Source organism: Ursus arctos, unplaced genomic scaffold (assembly GCF_023065955.2).
Source record: "Ursus arctos isolate Adak ecotype North America unplaced genomic scaffold, UrsArc2.0 scaffold_8, whole genome shotgun sequence".
Taxonomy (NCBI): domain Eukaryota; kingdom Metazoa; phylum Chordata; class Mammalia; order Carnivora; family Ursidae; genus Ursus; species Ursus arctos.
Window position 1 is genome coordinate 8,709,233 of NW_026623100.1, and position 17,436 is coordinate 8,726,668.

The window sequence follows — 17,436 nt, forward strand, 5'->3', positions numbered from 1 at the left end:
ATTTACCGTAAGGAAGGCGGGGGGGGGGGGGGGCGGAAAGAGCGTGGGGTAGGGAGACCCCAGCCCCTAACAATTTCTTCAAGGGGCAGAGACCATGGAAATTAAGTGAATGTTCTGCAGAGCTTACTGCTGGCCTGGCTACCTCTCAGTGCAGTTTTATGAGTCCTTTTAGAACTGCTAAGGTTTTAAAGATGAAAATGCTCCCCGCACGGGAAATTTCATTATTGCTTACAGCCTGCGCTGGAGAAGCTAGACACTTTACCGAGGGCCCCAGAACCAAGCAAACTCGTCTTCTGAATGAGCTTTCTACCCCCAAACCTGAAGCAGCTGAGGGCTTGATCAAAGGTGCCGGTAAATCAAGGATGAAAGTTTCAGCAGAGGCCAAGGGGAAGACCTTGGGGGAAGTCAAGGGGAAGAAGATACTGGAAACATTCTGCCAACTGCTTTGCAAACGACTTTTATGCACAGTGGGAGCCTCCTAGCAGATTCCAGAGTCAACACAGGAGCAAACTGCTCCCTGGGACTTCATGGTAATATTTAGCACTTAGAATAACTTCTCTGGCACTTCTTATCCCAAGGTAGTTAAAAAACGTTAATTAAGGATTTAATTAGTTGTTTCAATTTAAGTAATAGAAAAAAACATATCTAATTACAGCTGGCTTCCCGAGCCTCTAGGAAGGATTACCCGGTCGACGCCGGCGCAGCCCTGTTTATCAGCCCTCTCCTTTCTTCCGCCACTCCAAGACACTCACGCACACACACAGTCCTCACGCCACAGATAAAAGCAATGATTGCTTGCTACATTTTTTGCCCCGAGGGTCATCTTACTTGAAATTGATCTTCCTCTTGCCCGGAGCTAAAGAGATAGGTTTCCCCTATGGCAGGGATGGGTCTAGTTCTCTGTCCGCCGCCCTGAGCAGGCGTCTTGCACACAGCAGGTGCTCTACACATGTTTGTCGAACGGGTCTCTGATGAGATGACCTTCCATCACACATCAAAACCACAGCTTAAGACCCGGCTAGGGGAAGGCATCTTCCGATACCAGCCCGCAACTGACACACAGGTTAGCTCGCTGTGGGAGGGTGCCTGTGGAGCGCGGTGCACGGTGCTGGGTCCCGCTGGCCCTCGGGCTAGCTCACCGCCCTCCTAGTGCAATCACACTGATCAGAAGGACCTGATCTGCTGCAAATCGGCAACAGCAGTCACCACTCCTTGAAAACAGCACGAGTGGTGCCTCACGCTTGGCAAGATGCCAGAGGGGTTCTGCTTTCGGTCTCCCTACTACTAAAAGGGTCCACGGGTGGGGTGGGGTGGGGATCAAGCCCCTCTTTGCTCCTGAACCTTTCATTGCAGCCTCTAATTTTAGAGAATTTTGCCTTGGGCTGGCACGCTAGGGATTCTGAACATGAGAGTGCCCTGAGGTGCTCGAGAGAATAGGAGTGATTAAAGTTCGTCTCGCTTGGCACCTGCGGTTGGCTTCCGAAAGAGGACCTCCCGAGTCATAAGAACATAAGGATGACCGAGGGGGCAGGGAGGTCCCAGGTGGCATGAGATGTGTGTTCAAAGGGGTAGGAAAGAACGGGGAAGAAGCAAGGTGGGAATAGTGAACATAGCTTACAGCAAAGGAGCAGAAACAAATGGAAAACGGGGGTACCAACAGCTCATCAGGACTGGGCCAGTCATCAGGCCTAAACAATTAAGTATTCTGATCAGAGATAGCCTGCTCATGATAAATTAGTTGCAACAGCTGTAGGAAAACACCCTAATCGTCCACACGGAGAGTGACAAATCGCTTTCTCAGCACTTCACAGAACAAACGAAAATTCAAAGCTGAAAGGTGTCCTGGAAGACGTGAAACAATCAGGAGGCTCGCTAAAGGAAGCAAAAAGTTCTAAATCTTCATTTATGATAAATATCCAAAACGTCGGGGCTAGAGCATTGGAATGTTAAGGGAAAAATAATTTCCTGCACATTCAGGAGAAACCGTCTCCCGCTCATCAAGCACGATTTTCAGGCTCTTCTCTTCTCCCTCCCTTCCCCCCCTGCCCCCCCCCCCCCCAGCACAGCACAGCATGCTTCACCTGATGGGTTCTCAACAGCCCAGTTACCGGGTTCTCGGGACAGCCGCAGCTAAATAATCCTGCTCGGTTTTTGGCCCCGGGGCATCGTCTAACTTGCCGGGGCAATCAGCGTGTGCACAGTTCATGCTTTCTTTCTGCCAGTTCTGTTTGGCATTGGAAAGAAAGAAGGAGCTTGGAGAGAAGCTGAGAGCCACACGAGAAAGCTAGGGGTTTGCAATCTGCTGGATTGAAAAAAATGACTCCGATGGGAAAATATACGTCTCACTTAAGTATTTCTCCTTTCCCTCGGCATACATTAATTAAAATGAGTATTTTTTGGGGCCAGGAGGTTGTCATGGCGTTGACAAGATCTCCACCAGATGGTTGGGGTGGATGAGGCCAGATGATTCGTAAGCTCAGGGAAGTGAACTTCCCACAGGCTGACGCCCCGTGTCCTCCAAGTGGACGTCTTGTGCACATTTGTATCACAACGACTGCCCCTGCTCTCAGGCTGAAGCAAGCGGGAGGACGTGTCTGATAGATGTCTGGCCATTCCTCACTGCTCCGTTTCAATATGGGCTCTAGACGCTGCAGCGGGACGATGCCCTTGGGTAACAATTTGTTCTTTACTGCCATCTCCATTCCTCTGCGATCGAATCCGGCAGCGATGCCGGCTGCCAGGGAAGGATGTGGCACTTTCTTGTTGGGGTGGAGGGGACACTCTGCTTCTTGCCTCTTGGGGGCCTGTGACAGATAGAAGAGACATTCCTTCCTGTGCTCAACTCACGTCTCCATTCTCAGTGGGGTCTGGTGGGTGTGGCTTTGTTCCCTGAGAAGTCTCAATTCAGCTCAGGGAAACAAGAAACAAAACCCCCAAAGCCCGAAAATGAGGCAACCTACAGAAATCCCACGGAACATACGGAATCGAGCGTTGTAAGCTAAAAAGCCTCCCTTTCTGCCAGTATTTCAAATCTGGTTGTGTGGTTAGAGGCGAATAGGTAAAATGAGGGCAGGGAAACTTTTATACTCTGGTGTGTGGTTTCTGGAAAGCCCAGAGTGGAATGTTTGCTGAGGGTGACCTATTTGGAACCACACCAGCAACTTTTGAAATACTGCTTTCTGGATTTCAGTCAGACGCACATTTAAATCAAAGTCTGAGGGCGGAGCAAGGGCTTCAATACAGGATTGCCTTCTTCCTGGCACGAACTTATCTTTCAGGAACTGGAACCTGTTTATTAGGACCCCTTAAAGCAAAGACTGTTAATTATGGCTTGGAAAATCATCTGGCCAGTTCCTTTCCCATAAAAGTGGGGGGTGGGCAGTGGGACTTGGGTGGGGGTAGGGAGAGGACCCAGGGGCTCCTCTATGTGACTGGAGGAGGAAAATGATGGAAGGGGTGTATTTGTTCACGGTACTTTAAAAAATCTGTTCTGAGGCAAACATAGCTCCGAATAATTTCATTTCAGCCCCATTTTGGAAATGATGTGAAGAGCAGAGGTAGACCAGAGGCGGCCCCCACCAGTGGTCCTCCCTGAATCTCCAGGCCACATGGCCGAGATCACACAGTAGGCTTTTTTACGGGAGGAGGAGGAGACATGTGCTTCTGTGTTCCAGCTCTGACTCCTTCAAGAAGCTTCTCACAGACTTGGTTAGAAACCATCCTAAAGTGAAACAGTTCTAGGAAAGCTGTTTTCTTGTCCCATTTCCCGACACGTACTTCTTCACGTTTATTAAAAAATCTAGGTTAAAGATGTGAAATCCTGGCTTCTATCCCCTCCCCCGCCTCGAACATCTGTAGCAAATGATGAAGTCCTAAGAAGTGACCAAGATGTGCAAATAATGAAGCAGGGGAAAATTCCACTTTGTTGCCGCGTTTGGGCAATGGTGGCTGTCTGCACAGCCATGGTGAACGCAGAGGGTACAGGGGGAAGGTGGCACAATCGGCCGGTGAATCTAGAAATGTCCAGTCAGAGAGGTCAATTGCGTTAACAAGGGCAAAGCTGCTTTTATGCCTCTCCACACCCCAAATTCCTAACCCGGCCTACTCCTACCGGTGACAGAGCCAGACGAGTGCTGAGGGGTTATTTGGGGTAGCAGGCAAGCACATGGTGTCTTCATCTACGTGACTAAAGGTCACCAAAAACTCTCTCTTGGATCCGTGTCACCGTCTTCCCTGCCCTGGAGCTGACACGTTTCCCTTTCTGCTCTCTGGTTTAAGGTCCAAGGGAGTCACAGACAGTGCTTCCATCAGCTTTAAGGCAAACTGGTTGATCAAGTGAACAAGATGCAGGGAAGAGAGCATGGCAGGAACAGTCCTGGCAGGGGTGCCTGAGTCAGGGGTCCAGTTAAGGCTCTCAGGGAGTGTCCAGGGAGCCCAGGTGGCTAAGGAACTTGATGGGGGTGGGGGACACAGAATGGGGAGCGAATGGAGGCCAAGGATGACCACACGCTGACCAGGCACTATTGCCCAGGCCTTCCAGTGCGGACAACTCACAAATCACTGGAAGTTACACATGGGCCAGCTTACCCAGCACGTACCAAAGTGGATTTAATCTTCACTTTGGATTCAGGGTCAAAGGCGCAGCAAGAGCTCTGTCTCTGGGTAGGCTCTGGGGTCTGTCAAGGAGAGCTGTATTATCAGCTCTCAGGGAAAAGCCTGATTCCCCTATGAGTCAAAAGTCGGGTCTGAATCCTGCTGCTGCCCCCGACCACCTGTATGTGTGGGGCTAAGATCGCTGAGCCTCCGTCTAGGCCAATGTACTTGTGTTGAGCCTACTTATGTACCAGGCATGGACTGTGTAGGCTCACAGATGAGTAAAGGTCACCGTCCTTTCCACTCCATTATTTATAAAAATGAGAGCCTTGTATCTTCCTGGCAGGCATCAAAGAAGAATGGACCAGGCCATGCTCCATAAACTAAACAGCCCTACAGAAATGACAGGACTTTTCCCGGTAATGGGCCAGAGTAGGGTTTCCTACACAGTTCTCTGAAGTGTGAGCAGGGATTCTATTAAAATAAAACCAGTGTTCCTAGTCCACTTTCTTCCATACTTAATACATTGGTTTTAAATGTTTTCCGTGCCTGGGAACTCAGGGAAGTGGCAGGGGTGGCTTGTGTACAAACCATATTTTCTAGTTTCTGTATTTGATACTTTGACATTTGGGGCCTTGCTGACCCTGGAGGAACTGTTCCTTTCTGGGTTGGCCAATTCCTAGAAATAGTGAATAACTCACCTTCCCATGCACCTTGCACAGGCAAACCAACCCATCTATAACCCACACCCCAACCATCTCCTTTGTGGGTCTCTTCTACTCTGGGCTACTCTCCACTCACCCTCATCACCCAGGCATCCAACAGCTACAGGCAGCCCCTCTACCCAAGAGCCCACTGAAATCATTCCCACCAGGCAAACTGAAGCCTGTTTACCCTGCCTTGCTCCTTCTTTTCCACAGCAACCACACGAGTGGCTCTTGCCCACATCTTCTCCCATTTGCCCCGCCCCCGGCCTCCCCTGCTGCTTCCGCTTGTGGCCTCCATGGTGTGCTGTGCCTGTTTTGAGGGATCTGTGAGTAAAAACCTCTTCTTTCCTGACAGTCTTTCCATGTCTGTGTGTCTCACCATATTTGACTTAAAACAAATCTTGGGTACCCTGAGAGCAGCTTGGTACATGGGTGCAGGACATCTGGCATGCACAGGTACAGACACCCTGTAGCAATGGCACACCAGGTGGCAGGGACAGGCCTGTGTGCTGCAGCTATAAGACTCATTTCAACTTGGATTTGTGGGAGGCAGCAAAGCACTGGGGTGAAGGGTAGGAGTTCAGGGTTAGAACGGGTACGAGTGTAGGTCCCCCACTTCCCATGTGTGTCCGTCAGATTCTTTATGCATCACTTTCCTCCTTGTTTAGATGGGATGATGCCAACAGGTGCCACTTATGGGGTTGGTGGGAGGGTTCAATGAGATTATCAATGCGAAGACTGAGCCCAGGACCTGGGACTTAGGAAGCACTCCTAAGGTGAGCTATTTTTAATTAACCCATTGTGCAAGGTTTATTGAGAAGTAACCTACAAAATCAAATCTGAAGTGTTCTTTAGAGTATGTTAAACCATATTTCATAGGTCAAGAATGATTGAATGTTGGTGATTTCATAGGGTTCCATCTTAGAAATTCATTTGTCTCTGACCTTTGTTGTTGTCTATTTTCATCCAAGTGAGAATTATATTTCAGTTTTTCCACAATTATATTTGGGGACTCTTGTCTCAAGAAAGCCCCCTAACTTTGGTTTGTTCAACAGGCTCTGGAAAGACACTCTGGCACTCTTGGTTTTAAATTTTCCACTTTCAGTGCTGTGTGTTTATAGCAGTAACAGTTTCCAAAAAAAAAAAAAAAAATCACACATAATTTCCACACATTCTTTCAGGCAAACAAACATTGTCTCAACTTGAAGCGAAAATAAAGCTCTGCTAGTTTTAAAAAAAAAAAACAAAACCAGGTATTCACAATGAAGCCTGCCTCTTTCCCTGAAACCCTCTAAACTGTGCTAAGTGACAGGAAGCTTCAAAGTGATATCCTGCAGCAGCTTAAGGGAGAGTTGTGGAAATGGAAATTAACAAAGCATGCGACCGCTGCTCACCAGCCAATCACGTGTTAGTTCTTAATTAAGTGGTGCACTGTTGTCATGGGGACACGTGGGAGCAGCGTCCCATAATTCCCACTGTTTTGGCACTCCGGGGGCCAGAGTGCCTTTCCCTTCCTCGCTCGCAGCCACATGGGATATTCTGCTATTCCGGCAGCTGGCATCATGGCCACGGCACACATTTTAAGCAAATTCTAAACCACTGCTTCTATTAATTCAAGGGTAAAGCTGTCTGGAAGGAGCACCACCAGCGTGAGGAGTACCATTAAAATTCCTCCGGAATGGTATTTAGTATTACGATAGGGCGGTGTTTCTTTAAGTCCGTGACCCCTTTCATCAAAACCCCAAGGTTCCTTTCCAATTGCACAATCCCAGCCCCACCCACAGATCTCCTGAACTGGAATCTGCATTTTAACGAGCTGCCTCACCCCGTGAACCCCGCACCAGGACTGGCATCATGTTGGGTGCTCTACGTGGCACCTCTTAGGTCAGTTTCTGTAACTCGGTAGCCGGATCAGCTATCATTTACTTATGTATATGGTTCATTAAACATTCCTCTCATGAGGTTTAGGAAAGCCTTTCAGATGAGTCAGGTTAGGCATGGTCAGGCTTTGGCTCTATCCCGTTTAGCCCGGATTTAGGGCCCCACTTGCGAAAGCTGACCTCCCTTCACTTCCAACCACTTAGGAACACTGAGCCCTGTTTGGGTGGGTTCCCAGAGGGCTGCCAGTTGGCCCTGGAGCCCATCATCCAGGCATAAGCCCTGAACGTTAGGCTTGAAAATCACGTTGGCAAGACCAACATGCTTAGCATCTCGTTGGAGCCTTTGAGACAAAGCATGTATATTTATGCAAGCCACAGAGAGCAGGGGATTGTCTAAGGGTGATGGGAAGATGCCGGATAGCCTCAGCATTAGGACTCGGGGCCATTATGTTGGCCGGTTCTAATGGAAACTCTGCGACTAATTTGGTGGGGTAATGGACCCCACCGTGGGTCTGGAGTTAAATAACAGTGACAGCGCCTGCCTGAGCCTGGGCTGCCGTCAACTTCCTGGGGCCTCATCTTTCCCCGTTTGTTCTCCTTTGGTAAATTTCTCCTTTCCTTTTCTCTCTTTCCACCATCCCTGTCAACACTTCCTTCCGTTTTTTCCCATCTCTGTGGTCTTATGAAATGATAGATCGTTAAAAGTGATCTGTTTTGTGTTGAGGTGGGAGGCATGGAGCAAACCAAGCACGGCCTTCCTGTGCTGGGCTTCACCGTGGGGCTGGGGGCTGGAGCTGGCTCTGCTGGATTTCTGGCATTGGGCCTGCATTCCCATTTTCCCCAGGTCAGAAGTGAAACTGAGGGTGTAAGTCGAGTTTAGAGGTGCAGCCAGAGTTCAGACCATTAGTTATCTGGGTAATTTCAGAGAGGACGATTTTACTGCTTGGCTTATCTGCTTGATAATTCATCCAGTGTGGATTGCTGGCTCATCACAAAACGGCCACTTCCTGTGCACATGGGTCAGAGGGAGCAGAAGACCTATGTCCCAGACCCATGAACACATGCTCAGAGCAGTAGTGTAAAAAGGAGAATTAAGATGCAGAAACCAAGGTTATGGAGTTTCACGTCACAATGCAGCCCTGTTCGGCTGTGTGGAGGCTGAGCCTGTTCTTTATTAACTGTAAGTTGTTTCTCACAGCACAGAACTATTCCATCAGCCTGAAAATAAATAAATGAATAAAGTGCATTTCAGTGGGACTTTGTGCCCCGGCATAAACAAGTGTGGGAGTGTGTTCTTCTCGAACGGGAGATAACATTTACGAGCACAAAACGCATCTCGGGAACATGGAAATCCAAATGCAAATATGAAAAGCACATATTCTCACTCCTCCTCCCTCAGTGAGTCTTCTGCCCCCATGTGCACGTTTGCATGATAAAAGACACTGTCGCAATTATATGACAATTAAAGCTTACCATTGTTGTAAGAGCGAAAATTTCCTACAAATTTTATGTATTCATAAGTTGGAAATTCCTTTGGGTTCAAGCTGCCTCTGAGAAGATGGCAATAAAACTCTAAATCGTTGTCAGCTGGGCCGTTAAAGGAAAAAGAGAAAAGGAACGTGAATATGACATAGATTCTAGACTAAACAAGTTGTGTCTTTGTGTAACTCTTGGGCTTTGGTCTGCACCCGGCCTGGACATTTCTCTCATTAGACTGACTCTTGGACATGGTTTTACGACCTTTGCAGAACAGGGGGCTCCCCCCCATAATTTATATAGATATTCTGCATTCCATACTTGGGCCCAATTAGTCTTAATTTGCTCACAGATGTCTGTGGTTGGTTATGTCGGCATTGATTAGTTCTGGTTGTTTTCATATGGTGTATTAAAATAAAGCTGCTCGTATAGAGCTGCTCTCTTTAATTTAATCTTTTCACGTGGCTTTGAATAAAATCAGATGTACAACAGGACACATTATTCACGGAAAGCGATCTGAGGCCTGAGCAAGTAAGTGCGAGGCCCTTGCACGGTCTCCATCAATGTCGGTGCTTTGTGAAAGGACACCCAGTTCAGAAGGCACCGAGCCTGGCCTTCCACCCAGGTTGCCAATTTTGAGAAAATTCCACAAAACCTGCAAATGTATATAAATAACCAGATGACAGCCTCAGGAGAGGAGAATTTGGAGTTTTGACCTAATTATTCAGTTTTCTGTTGGTGACTTGGATATCATACAAATCTAGCACTACGGTGTCCCCTAAAATAAGCACATTGCGCCCTGACTTTTGCATTGTTTGTTACCAAAAGACTCTCGTGTTAAAAAAAAAAAAAAAACTTCTTGTATTACATGCAAAACAAATTCTTCTTAAGCGCCATGCTTTCAAATTTTCCACAGAGAAGTTAAATGTCATACATATGCCAAACTCCAGTTTTAGCTTTAAATTTAAAATATACCTCTAAGGATCTTGGAAATATTCTGAGTCGCAAGGAGAATTGTTCTTAAAATTAGTCCTCCCTTCTTAATTCATTCTAACCTCCTTTCAAAAGTAAAACTCTTATCTTTATATCTTGTAAAACCAGTAAAGTTAAACTTACATTTTAAGTATTCTGGGGAGGGGGAATCTGTCACAAGCATATGGGAAGAAAGCATTTTATACACTTCTGAATGCTCTTGTTCTGGAAGGAAATTTAACAAATTCTGATCCATGACATCTGACTGAAAAAGAAAATAAAGAACAAAGGTACACAACTCAATGAAGACGAAAAACAAAAGCAAAAGCCAAAACTGAACATTGAAGGCAATTCAGAACTGGTTTCTGAAATGAAAAGTTCAAGATCTGATTTTCTGTGAGACCCTCGAATTTATCACTGTCATCCTGAATTACAATCTAGAAGGGTTTGCTTGCTCCAGGGCAAAAGTATTGCCCATAGGCCCGAGAAAGAAGTAAGAGTTAAGTCGGACAAGCACGCGGAGTCCTACTCTTCCTGGAGGACCCCACCTGCCGACACTCCTGTGCTCTGGCCGGGACAGCGGGGGCAGCGAGGGGCCCCCAGGCAGGCCCACTTGCTCATGTGAAGGGTCCTGAAGAACGCGTAGGGTTCCTTTTCCATAGGGTTCCAGCAAACGAACACCTGTTTACTTCTTAAAGGTCTCCTCAATCAAAGGAACTGTGCTTTTTTTCTGAGTGCCTGGGCACTGAATCTAGATACAGCTCTGTCCGATAGAGCTGTCCGTGGTGATGGGAATGATCTATCATGTGTGCTGTCCCTTATGAAAGCCACCAGCCACATGGCTATGAGCATTGAAATGTGGCTAGTATAACTGAAGATTGGTTTTTAAAAATTACACTTATTTTTTATTTTTTAGAGAGAAAGAGTGTGCGCATGCGCGGTGGGGGGGGCCAGAGGGAGAGAATCCCAAGCAGGCTCTGCATCCAGCACGGAGCCTGATGTGGGACTCAATCTCACGACCCTGCTATCATGACCTGGGCTGAAACCAAGAGTCAGACGCTCCACCCACTAAGCCCCCCAGGTGCCCCTGAAGACTGAATTGTTAATTGTATTTAATTTTAATTATTTTAACTGGAACTTAAAAAGCCACATGTGGCTAGTGGCTCCCATATTCACTAGTGCGGGTGGAAGCTGACAGAGGAGGGAGAGAGAGAGAGAGAGAGAAAGAGAGAGAGAGAGGGAGAGAAGACAGGCACGTTTCTTGCTGCCTCAGGCTCCCTCAATAAACTCATCCTTTCCTATATTTTTAAACACAATCTTACACACTCTTATCCAGGTAACTTTCTGTTGTGCGCCCCCTGGGGACCAGAGGTTGACATGCATCCCCAATGTCGTTCTTTTTCACCCATACCTCCTTCTCCCCTGTGTTCAATGTCCCCATGGTATTGCCAACTGGTCACTTGCCCATATCAGACACCCTGGCGGCATCCTCAGCTTCTCCTCCTCCCGCTCTCATCTTCACATCCAAACAATGTCCAAGTGCTGGGACACACCCCTCCCTCAAATTCTCTCTGATCCTCTCACTTCATTTCCATGACCTCGACCCCCAGTCTAGAGCACCATCATTTCTTATCTGGGGAATGAACGGACCAAACTGGTCTTCCCACATCGACTTCTGTCCCTGTCCAACGTATTCTCCACCAGCAGGCAGAAGGAGCCCTGTATCAGATCAGGTTGCCATTGTGCTTAAAACGATCCATTTGCAAGTGGTGCCTGGCTGGCTCAGTCCACAGTGCATGTGACTTTTGATCTCAGGGTTGTGAGTTTGAGCCCCATGCTGGGTGTAGCCCTTACTCCAAAAAAACAAAACAAAACAAGACAAAAACTGTCTGTTGGCTGCCAAATGCTCCCAGGATGAAGCCTGAACCACCCAATTCAATTCTGAGGCTCGTACTACCCGCCGTCCAAATTTCCGTTTCTCCAACTGGCCAGCTTGCTCTTCCTTCTGGGCCTTCCCCAGGCTGCACCCTGAGGTGTGTTTGCCTAACTCCCGGGCATCCTTCAGGTCCCTGCTTTGAAGGCACTGCCTCTGAGGAAGCATCCAGGGACGCCACGTTGACAGCTGGGGCTCTGGCCTCTGAGGCCCCCTGCTCTACGTGTTCTGCGGTCCTGTCACGGCCGGGGAGGGGAAGGTCTGCCCAGACGGGGAGGCCTGTGAGGGACAGGCCGCGTCACGGCAAGGTGGAGAGAGCCCCAGAGGTCGGGACTGAAAGCTGGCTTTGCCCCCTCATCAACCAAAAGATGAGGAAGCTGGGAGGGTGGCGTGAGCTGCTGGTCAAGGGCACACAGTAATCACTCAGCGAATGCTCCGTGGGATCAGGTGTTTCATAACCGTTCAGGAAAGTTCTCAAAGTTTTCTTGTTCGTTCATGTGCTGATGTGTGTCCTCTGCCTGCCTCATCCAAGGGGAGCTCCAGGAGAGCAGGGGCCACGTCTGCCTTCTTCACCCCTGGGTGCCTGACATCGAATGGTGCTCGGCCTTCGAGAGAAATGCATTGACTAGCTGAAGGAAGTATGGGCGGGGGGCAAGCATGACAACAGGAGTAAAAACAAGGTACCCCAAGAACGCTGAGTGTGGTGTACAGACTCCAGTCATAAGGACAGAGAGGCTCCCAGGGAAGGACTCCCATGGGGAGGAATCCCTGAGCAGGAGCTGAGGAACAGGATGATATCTGTGGGGAGCCAGGGTACTCCAGGCAGGGGGCACGGAGGAGAGTGGTGGAGACAGGTATTGCAAAGGGAAGTGAGGTCAGAGCCAAGAAGGCCGCAGAGGAGTGAGTGCCCTGTCCTGTGTGCCTGGGGTGGGGAGGACGGGACCTGCTGAGGGACCGAGAGGAAGGGAGGGCAGGATTGTGCTTTCTGGCCTGAAGAGAGAGGGAGCACAGGTCACCACCAGGCTAGAGATGGTCAGTCTGAACAGGCACAGGGAAAGGGAGACGTGACGCGCAGGAAGGAGAGTCAAAGAGGTCACTCGACAACAGAATCCACCCAACACCGACTGAGGGCCACCGTGTGCCAGCTACTGCCTTTCGCACCGGGAAGAAACACAACGAAGCAGGCGAGGCCCTCCCCTCTTGCAGCCAGCAGTCCAGGGGCTGTGAGGAAGGGTGACACCACTTGGTGGCAGAGGAAGGACAGGAAGAGGAAAAGGAGGGACTCCCAGCTTGATGGCACCCGGGCGTGATCTCCGTGGGCAAAGACTCTGTGAACCCCTCACTAGCCTGTGCTATCATTTTCTCCCTCGGGCTCTCTCCAAGTTCCTTCCGATGTTCTTGATTTTATTTTAAGCTCATTCCCTTTAGTTTTTTAGATGATGACTAATGCTCACAGATGACAGTAGTCTTTCTTCTTAAAGACATTGCAGATAGAGACACGATGACTAAGTCACTCCATGGTCTTTTCTTGGAGAGCCAGTTGGAACCCCCTTCCCCCGAAGTGAGTATGACAGAGAGCTGGGTTACGGGGCTGCCTGACCTAGCTGCTTCTGTGGAAAACAGTTGGCAGGTCACAGGGCTGTGGGGGCACCTTGGGCTACAGGTTCTACACAGAATAAAGATGAACCCCGGATGGAGGCTGGTTGGGGGGGTGGTGATGAGGATTATGAGTTAACACCCAGAAAGGGCTCAGAGCCGTGCTTGGCACAGAGCAAGCTCTATGTACTCACTATTATATTACTATTATGCCATTTCCGTGTGCCGACAATGAACACAAACAACGATAGTTGGAAAATTCAAACCCTAATGGTTACAGGGGAACAAATCATATCTGCAATTGAACTGTCCCTTGAATGAGTTGAGCTCTGTTTATTAAATTGACAGCAATTACAGAGACAAGGGAGGGCACGTGCCGTCCGCAGCCATCTTCCCAGCTGAATCACAGTGTCGGGAACATCATTTACCTCTTGGAGACAGAAGGTTCTCTACCCCAACTTACTGATAGGTCCTTGGCTGCTTTCTCAAGGATCGTTACCAAGACTACTTTCACTATGAACGCCTGTCCTAATTCCAAATCGCACATTTCCCATGTTTCTTCTTGTGCCCATTGGGAGCCTGGAGATGACTGGGAAGTGTTTCGGGACACAGCAAGGCATTGTCCTCTCTCCCTAGGAACCAGCAGTCCCAGTTTGGTGGCACCCAGCAGAGTTAAGTGCGCCCACCCACGGAGCGCACAAAGCCCACCGGCTGGGTTGGAAGGGAGCTGGGTGGACACTCTGTGTCCTGGCAGTTCTGGCTGGAGATGTGTTGGCCACAGTGAGAAGTCTTGGAGAAGGGGCAATTGTGAGATGTCGTGGAGAAGCCTCACACTGCGAAGAGGCAGGAATGGGCTTCCCAAAGCAGTCAGGACCTTGGTCTCCCTAAAGGGCCAGAAAGTTGCAGACACACCCAATGGGCTTTGATGCCGTTTAGATTCAGAATCAAACTGATAGTCCAATGGTAATGCTTTCAGAAGCCAGTACAGGGAGTGGCTTTGACCTTAGAGTAGTGAAGAATTATTTAGGATAGAGAAGGTAGCAACGCTAAAGAATCTCTGTGCATGGAAAGAACCTAGAGAGGGAGAGGTGGGCCGCAAGATGAGAGAGTGTATTTGTAACACATAAGCCATGGTGTAAGTCCTAAAATTAAGGTTCAGTGTTAAATGCTGCCTTGTCACCTAGCAAAACTGGGAGGCCCTCAACGAGCCCAAATGAAAGTTCTCCTTCACACTCTGCCCCCGTGGAAAGGTCCCTTGGCTAAATAATGCTCCTTAGATAGGCACAGTTCCTGCTCAGCCCTGAGTGGTGGGTTTAGCTCCCTGCCAGCCTGCGGAATTATTCAAATAAACCACTCTCACCCCTGTGGGAATCGGGGGGTGCCCCACCCTCTTGTTACTACGAAGCCTGCTTCTCACAGCCCCTGCTGGTTCACCGCTCGAGGGTACGGCCCCGTGTGGCCCTGCGTCCTCGTCTCCAGGCTATGAGTGCATGAGATGGACAAACCGCTGTCGAGCTCCCCCGTCCAGTGTTGGGTGTTGTGCATTCAGCGGACCCGTATCCCTAAGGCAGAGCGAGCGAGGCAATGCAAACGGTACCCGACAGAGGATTAGTGTCTAGAACATGGAAAGAATGCCTCCAAATTACAAGAAACAAACCAGACAGTTCAGTAGGAGAACGGCAAAATACCCAAACAAGCACTGTGTTCACAAAAGAGGAAACCCAAATGGCTAACAAGCACACGCCAAGACGCCCAATCTCATTAGTAATCAGGAGAAAAGCAAGTTAAAACTCCATGAGATACATTCATGTGCGAGCCTGACAAATGCTAAGAAGTCCGACACTCCACGCTCTGTGACATGGGGCGCCTAGAACCCTCGACTCTACTGGTGGACGGTGCAACCACTGTTAACAACGTGGTGTTGCCTGGTACCCGGGAAGGTGTACCTACTCTCCAGTCTGGCCATCCCACCCATCAGTTCTCTACGGCCTGCTTGCAAATGCGCATCAGGAAGCACATGCCGCATGTTCACAAAAGCCCCTTCCAAGAGTTCCGACCCGGAACGGATGCAGAAATGTTAGCACATTCCTCCGATGGAATACTGGGCAGCGGCGGCATAAACCCGTGACCGCCACTGCTAACAGTGTGAGACGATGGCTCTCACAAGCAGCACGGAGCAAGAGGCGTCCGCTTCCCAGGGCTCTATTTTCCCAAAGTTAACCAGAAGGGAACGCTAAATCGTAGTGTTGAGTGGCAAATCAAAAGTTGGTAGAACTACAAAGAAAACCAAGGATACAATGATCTTAAAAGCCAGGAAAATGGTCATCTCTGGCTGGGAGGAGGGGGGTGTGACGGGAAAAGAACAGACGGGAGCTTCTCTGGTTCCCAGACATATTCTGTTTCTTTGGCTCAGTGACAGCTACCTGTATGTTTGTGTTCTCTTTACCATGAATTTAAACACTGAATGTATGTTTTATACATACCTTTGTGTGCATGCTTTATAAAAATCAAGAGGCACATTAAAGCAGAAAAACATCGGGGCACCTAGGTGGACCAGTTGGTTAAGCGCCTGCCTTCGGCTCAGGTCATGATCCCAGGTCCTGGGATGGAGCCCTGTGTCGGGCTCCCTGCTCAGCGGGGAGCCTGCTTCTCCCTCTGCTTGTGCTCTGTCTCTCTCTCAAATAAATAAATAAAATCTTTAAAATAAAATAAAGTAAAATAAAATAAAATAAATCTAACCGGTGACCTGGACTCTTTTAACCTTTGACCAACTCTTAGCTGCATGCAGCCACACCTGCCACAGCCTCCTAGACACAGCAACCCCCAGCTGGGCCCCCACCCAGAACCATCTCTAACCAGATGCCCCAGACCAGGTGGGTTCTTTTAGCAGGTGAGGGCGGGGCGGGGTGGGGCGGGGAAGGAAGGGCGGGGCCATGTCTCCTGGGAGGTGTTTCACAGATTTGCTACTGTGCTGCGTGGTAAAGTAAGCCAGGGGCTCTGTCTTTCCTTTTCTGTGACCTCCTCTCCCTGCTGTGACCCTTGTCGTGGGAACCTGACCCTTTATTCTACTTCGATCTTGTATTACTTGCTAGAGCTTTCACTGGGAGAACCAGCATTCCATGCAAGTAGTTTTTGGTCCGTAGATTTCTCCACATTTATAATCACTTGTGCCTTAGATTATTTTCCTTTGGGGACGTGGTACTGTCTGTGCCCATATTTCTCACTTTGGAGGCATTTCCCACTCCCGTCGAGCTGTTTGCCATTGCTCCCGAGGTAGCAGCCCCGTTTATGAACTCAGCCCCTCACTCAATGAACACTTAAGGCACATCGGGTCTGTGCCCAGGGCTGGAGACAGGACCTCTGCCTTACGTACACGCTTAGCATGGTCCAGCTCATTAAGCAAACACTGCAATCATTAACAAATCAACACAGCAATCCGGAAAGTTAGACTCTTTAGAAACTCAAACAAAAGTCCAAATAGGAAATACAGTTTATGCCTACTATGGGCCTCTCATTTGGTTCTGCCTCAGCCATATTCTTTCCCAGTTCCGTCGGAGGCATGTGACTTAGTCCCTTAGATCTTTCCTGGAAGGTTTTCATCCCAGAAGCTCCCTTTAGCCCTTGGTCTTCCATCTGCATGCTCTTCTGCCGGGCCCACATTGCTTCTTTGACTGCCTGTGTTAATTCTAGACACCGAAATGTGCTGGTGTCACCACCACAGGAAAGTTTTGACTTTGTCTTAAAACCATTTCCTGCTTTGAGCTATTTTCTTTTTTCTATCAACTTGGGAAAGAAAGTTCTAGAATATTCCATCAGAAAATTGCTGTACAAAAATCTGTCATGTGAGCTTTTGCCATGTCTGAGTTTCTAGCAGTAGGAAGGAAACAGAGAGATAGTAAGCTCGAAGGTCTCAAAAGAAGAAAGGAATTCTTGCTGCTTTTTATCCCTCAATCTTCCCAATCACCGGTGGGCCTCCCATCCCAGGCCACACAAGGGGCAGTGGGACCCAACCCCAGGCATGACAGCCTCTGATCCCAACAGGGGGCACTGCAGCCGGGGCCCATGGCCTCCTGCCCCCTGCCCACACTGCATCTCTGTTGGATACCCCTTCCTTCAATGGCCCCTGTTCCAAGAAGACTGACCACTGCCTTCCAGTTCCCCATCCTCTCTTCCTAAGAATTACAATTCTCCATTGTAAGGATGGCAAATGTGATTTAGCTCTAATTCTGTGCCAGGTACTATTCTAAGTGCTTTATACCCATGAACTCATGTAAGGGAC

General features: G+C 48.9%; 1 protein-coding gene across 1 annotated transcript in view; it reads right to left on the bottom strand.

The window, feature by feature from the left end:
- NPAS2 (neuronal PAS domain protein 2) overlaps window positions 1–17,436 on the bottom strand; it is a 154,625-nt gene that overhangs the window by 31,531 nt on the left and 105,658 nt on the right. The window contains exons 6-7 of the mRNA XM_026488020.4: window positions 9,773–9,893; window positions 8,654–8,767 (exon numbers count right to left, since the gene is read on the bottom strand). Coding sequence (XP_026343805.2) covers window positions 8,654–8,767; window positions 9,773–9,893 — 235 coding nt within the window. The remainder of the gene's footprint in view (window positions 1–8,653; window positions 8,768–9,772; window positions 9,894–17,436) is intronic.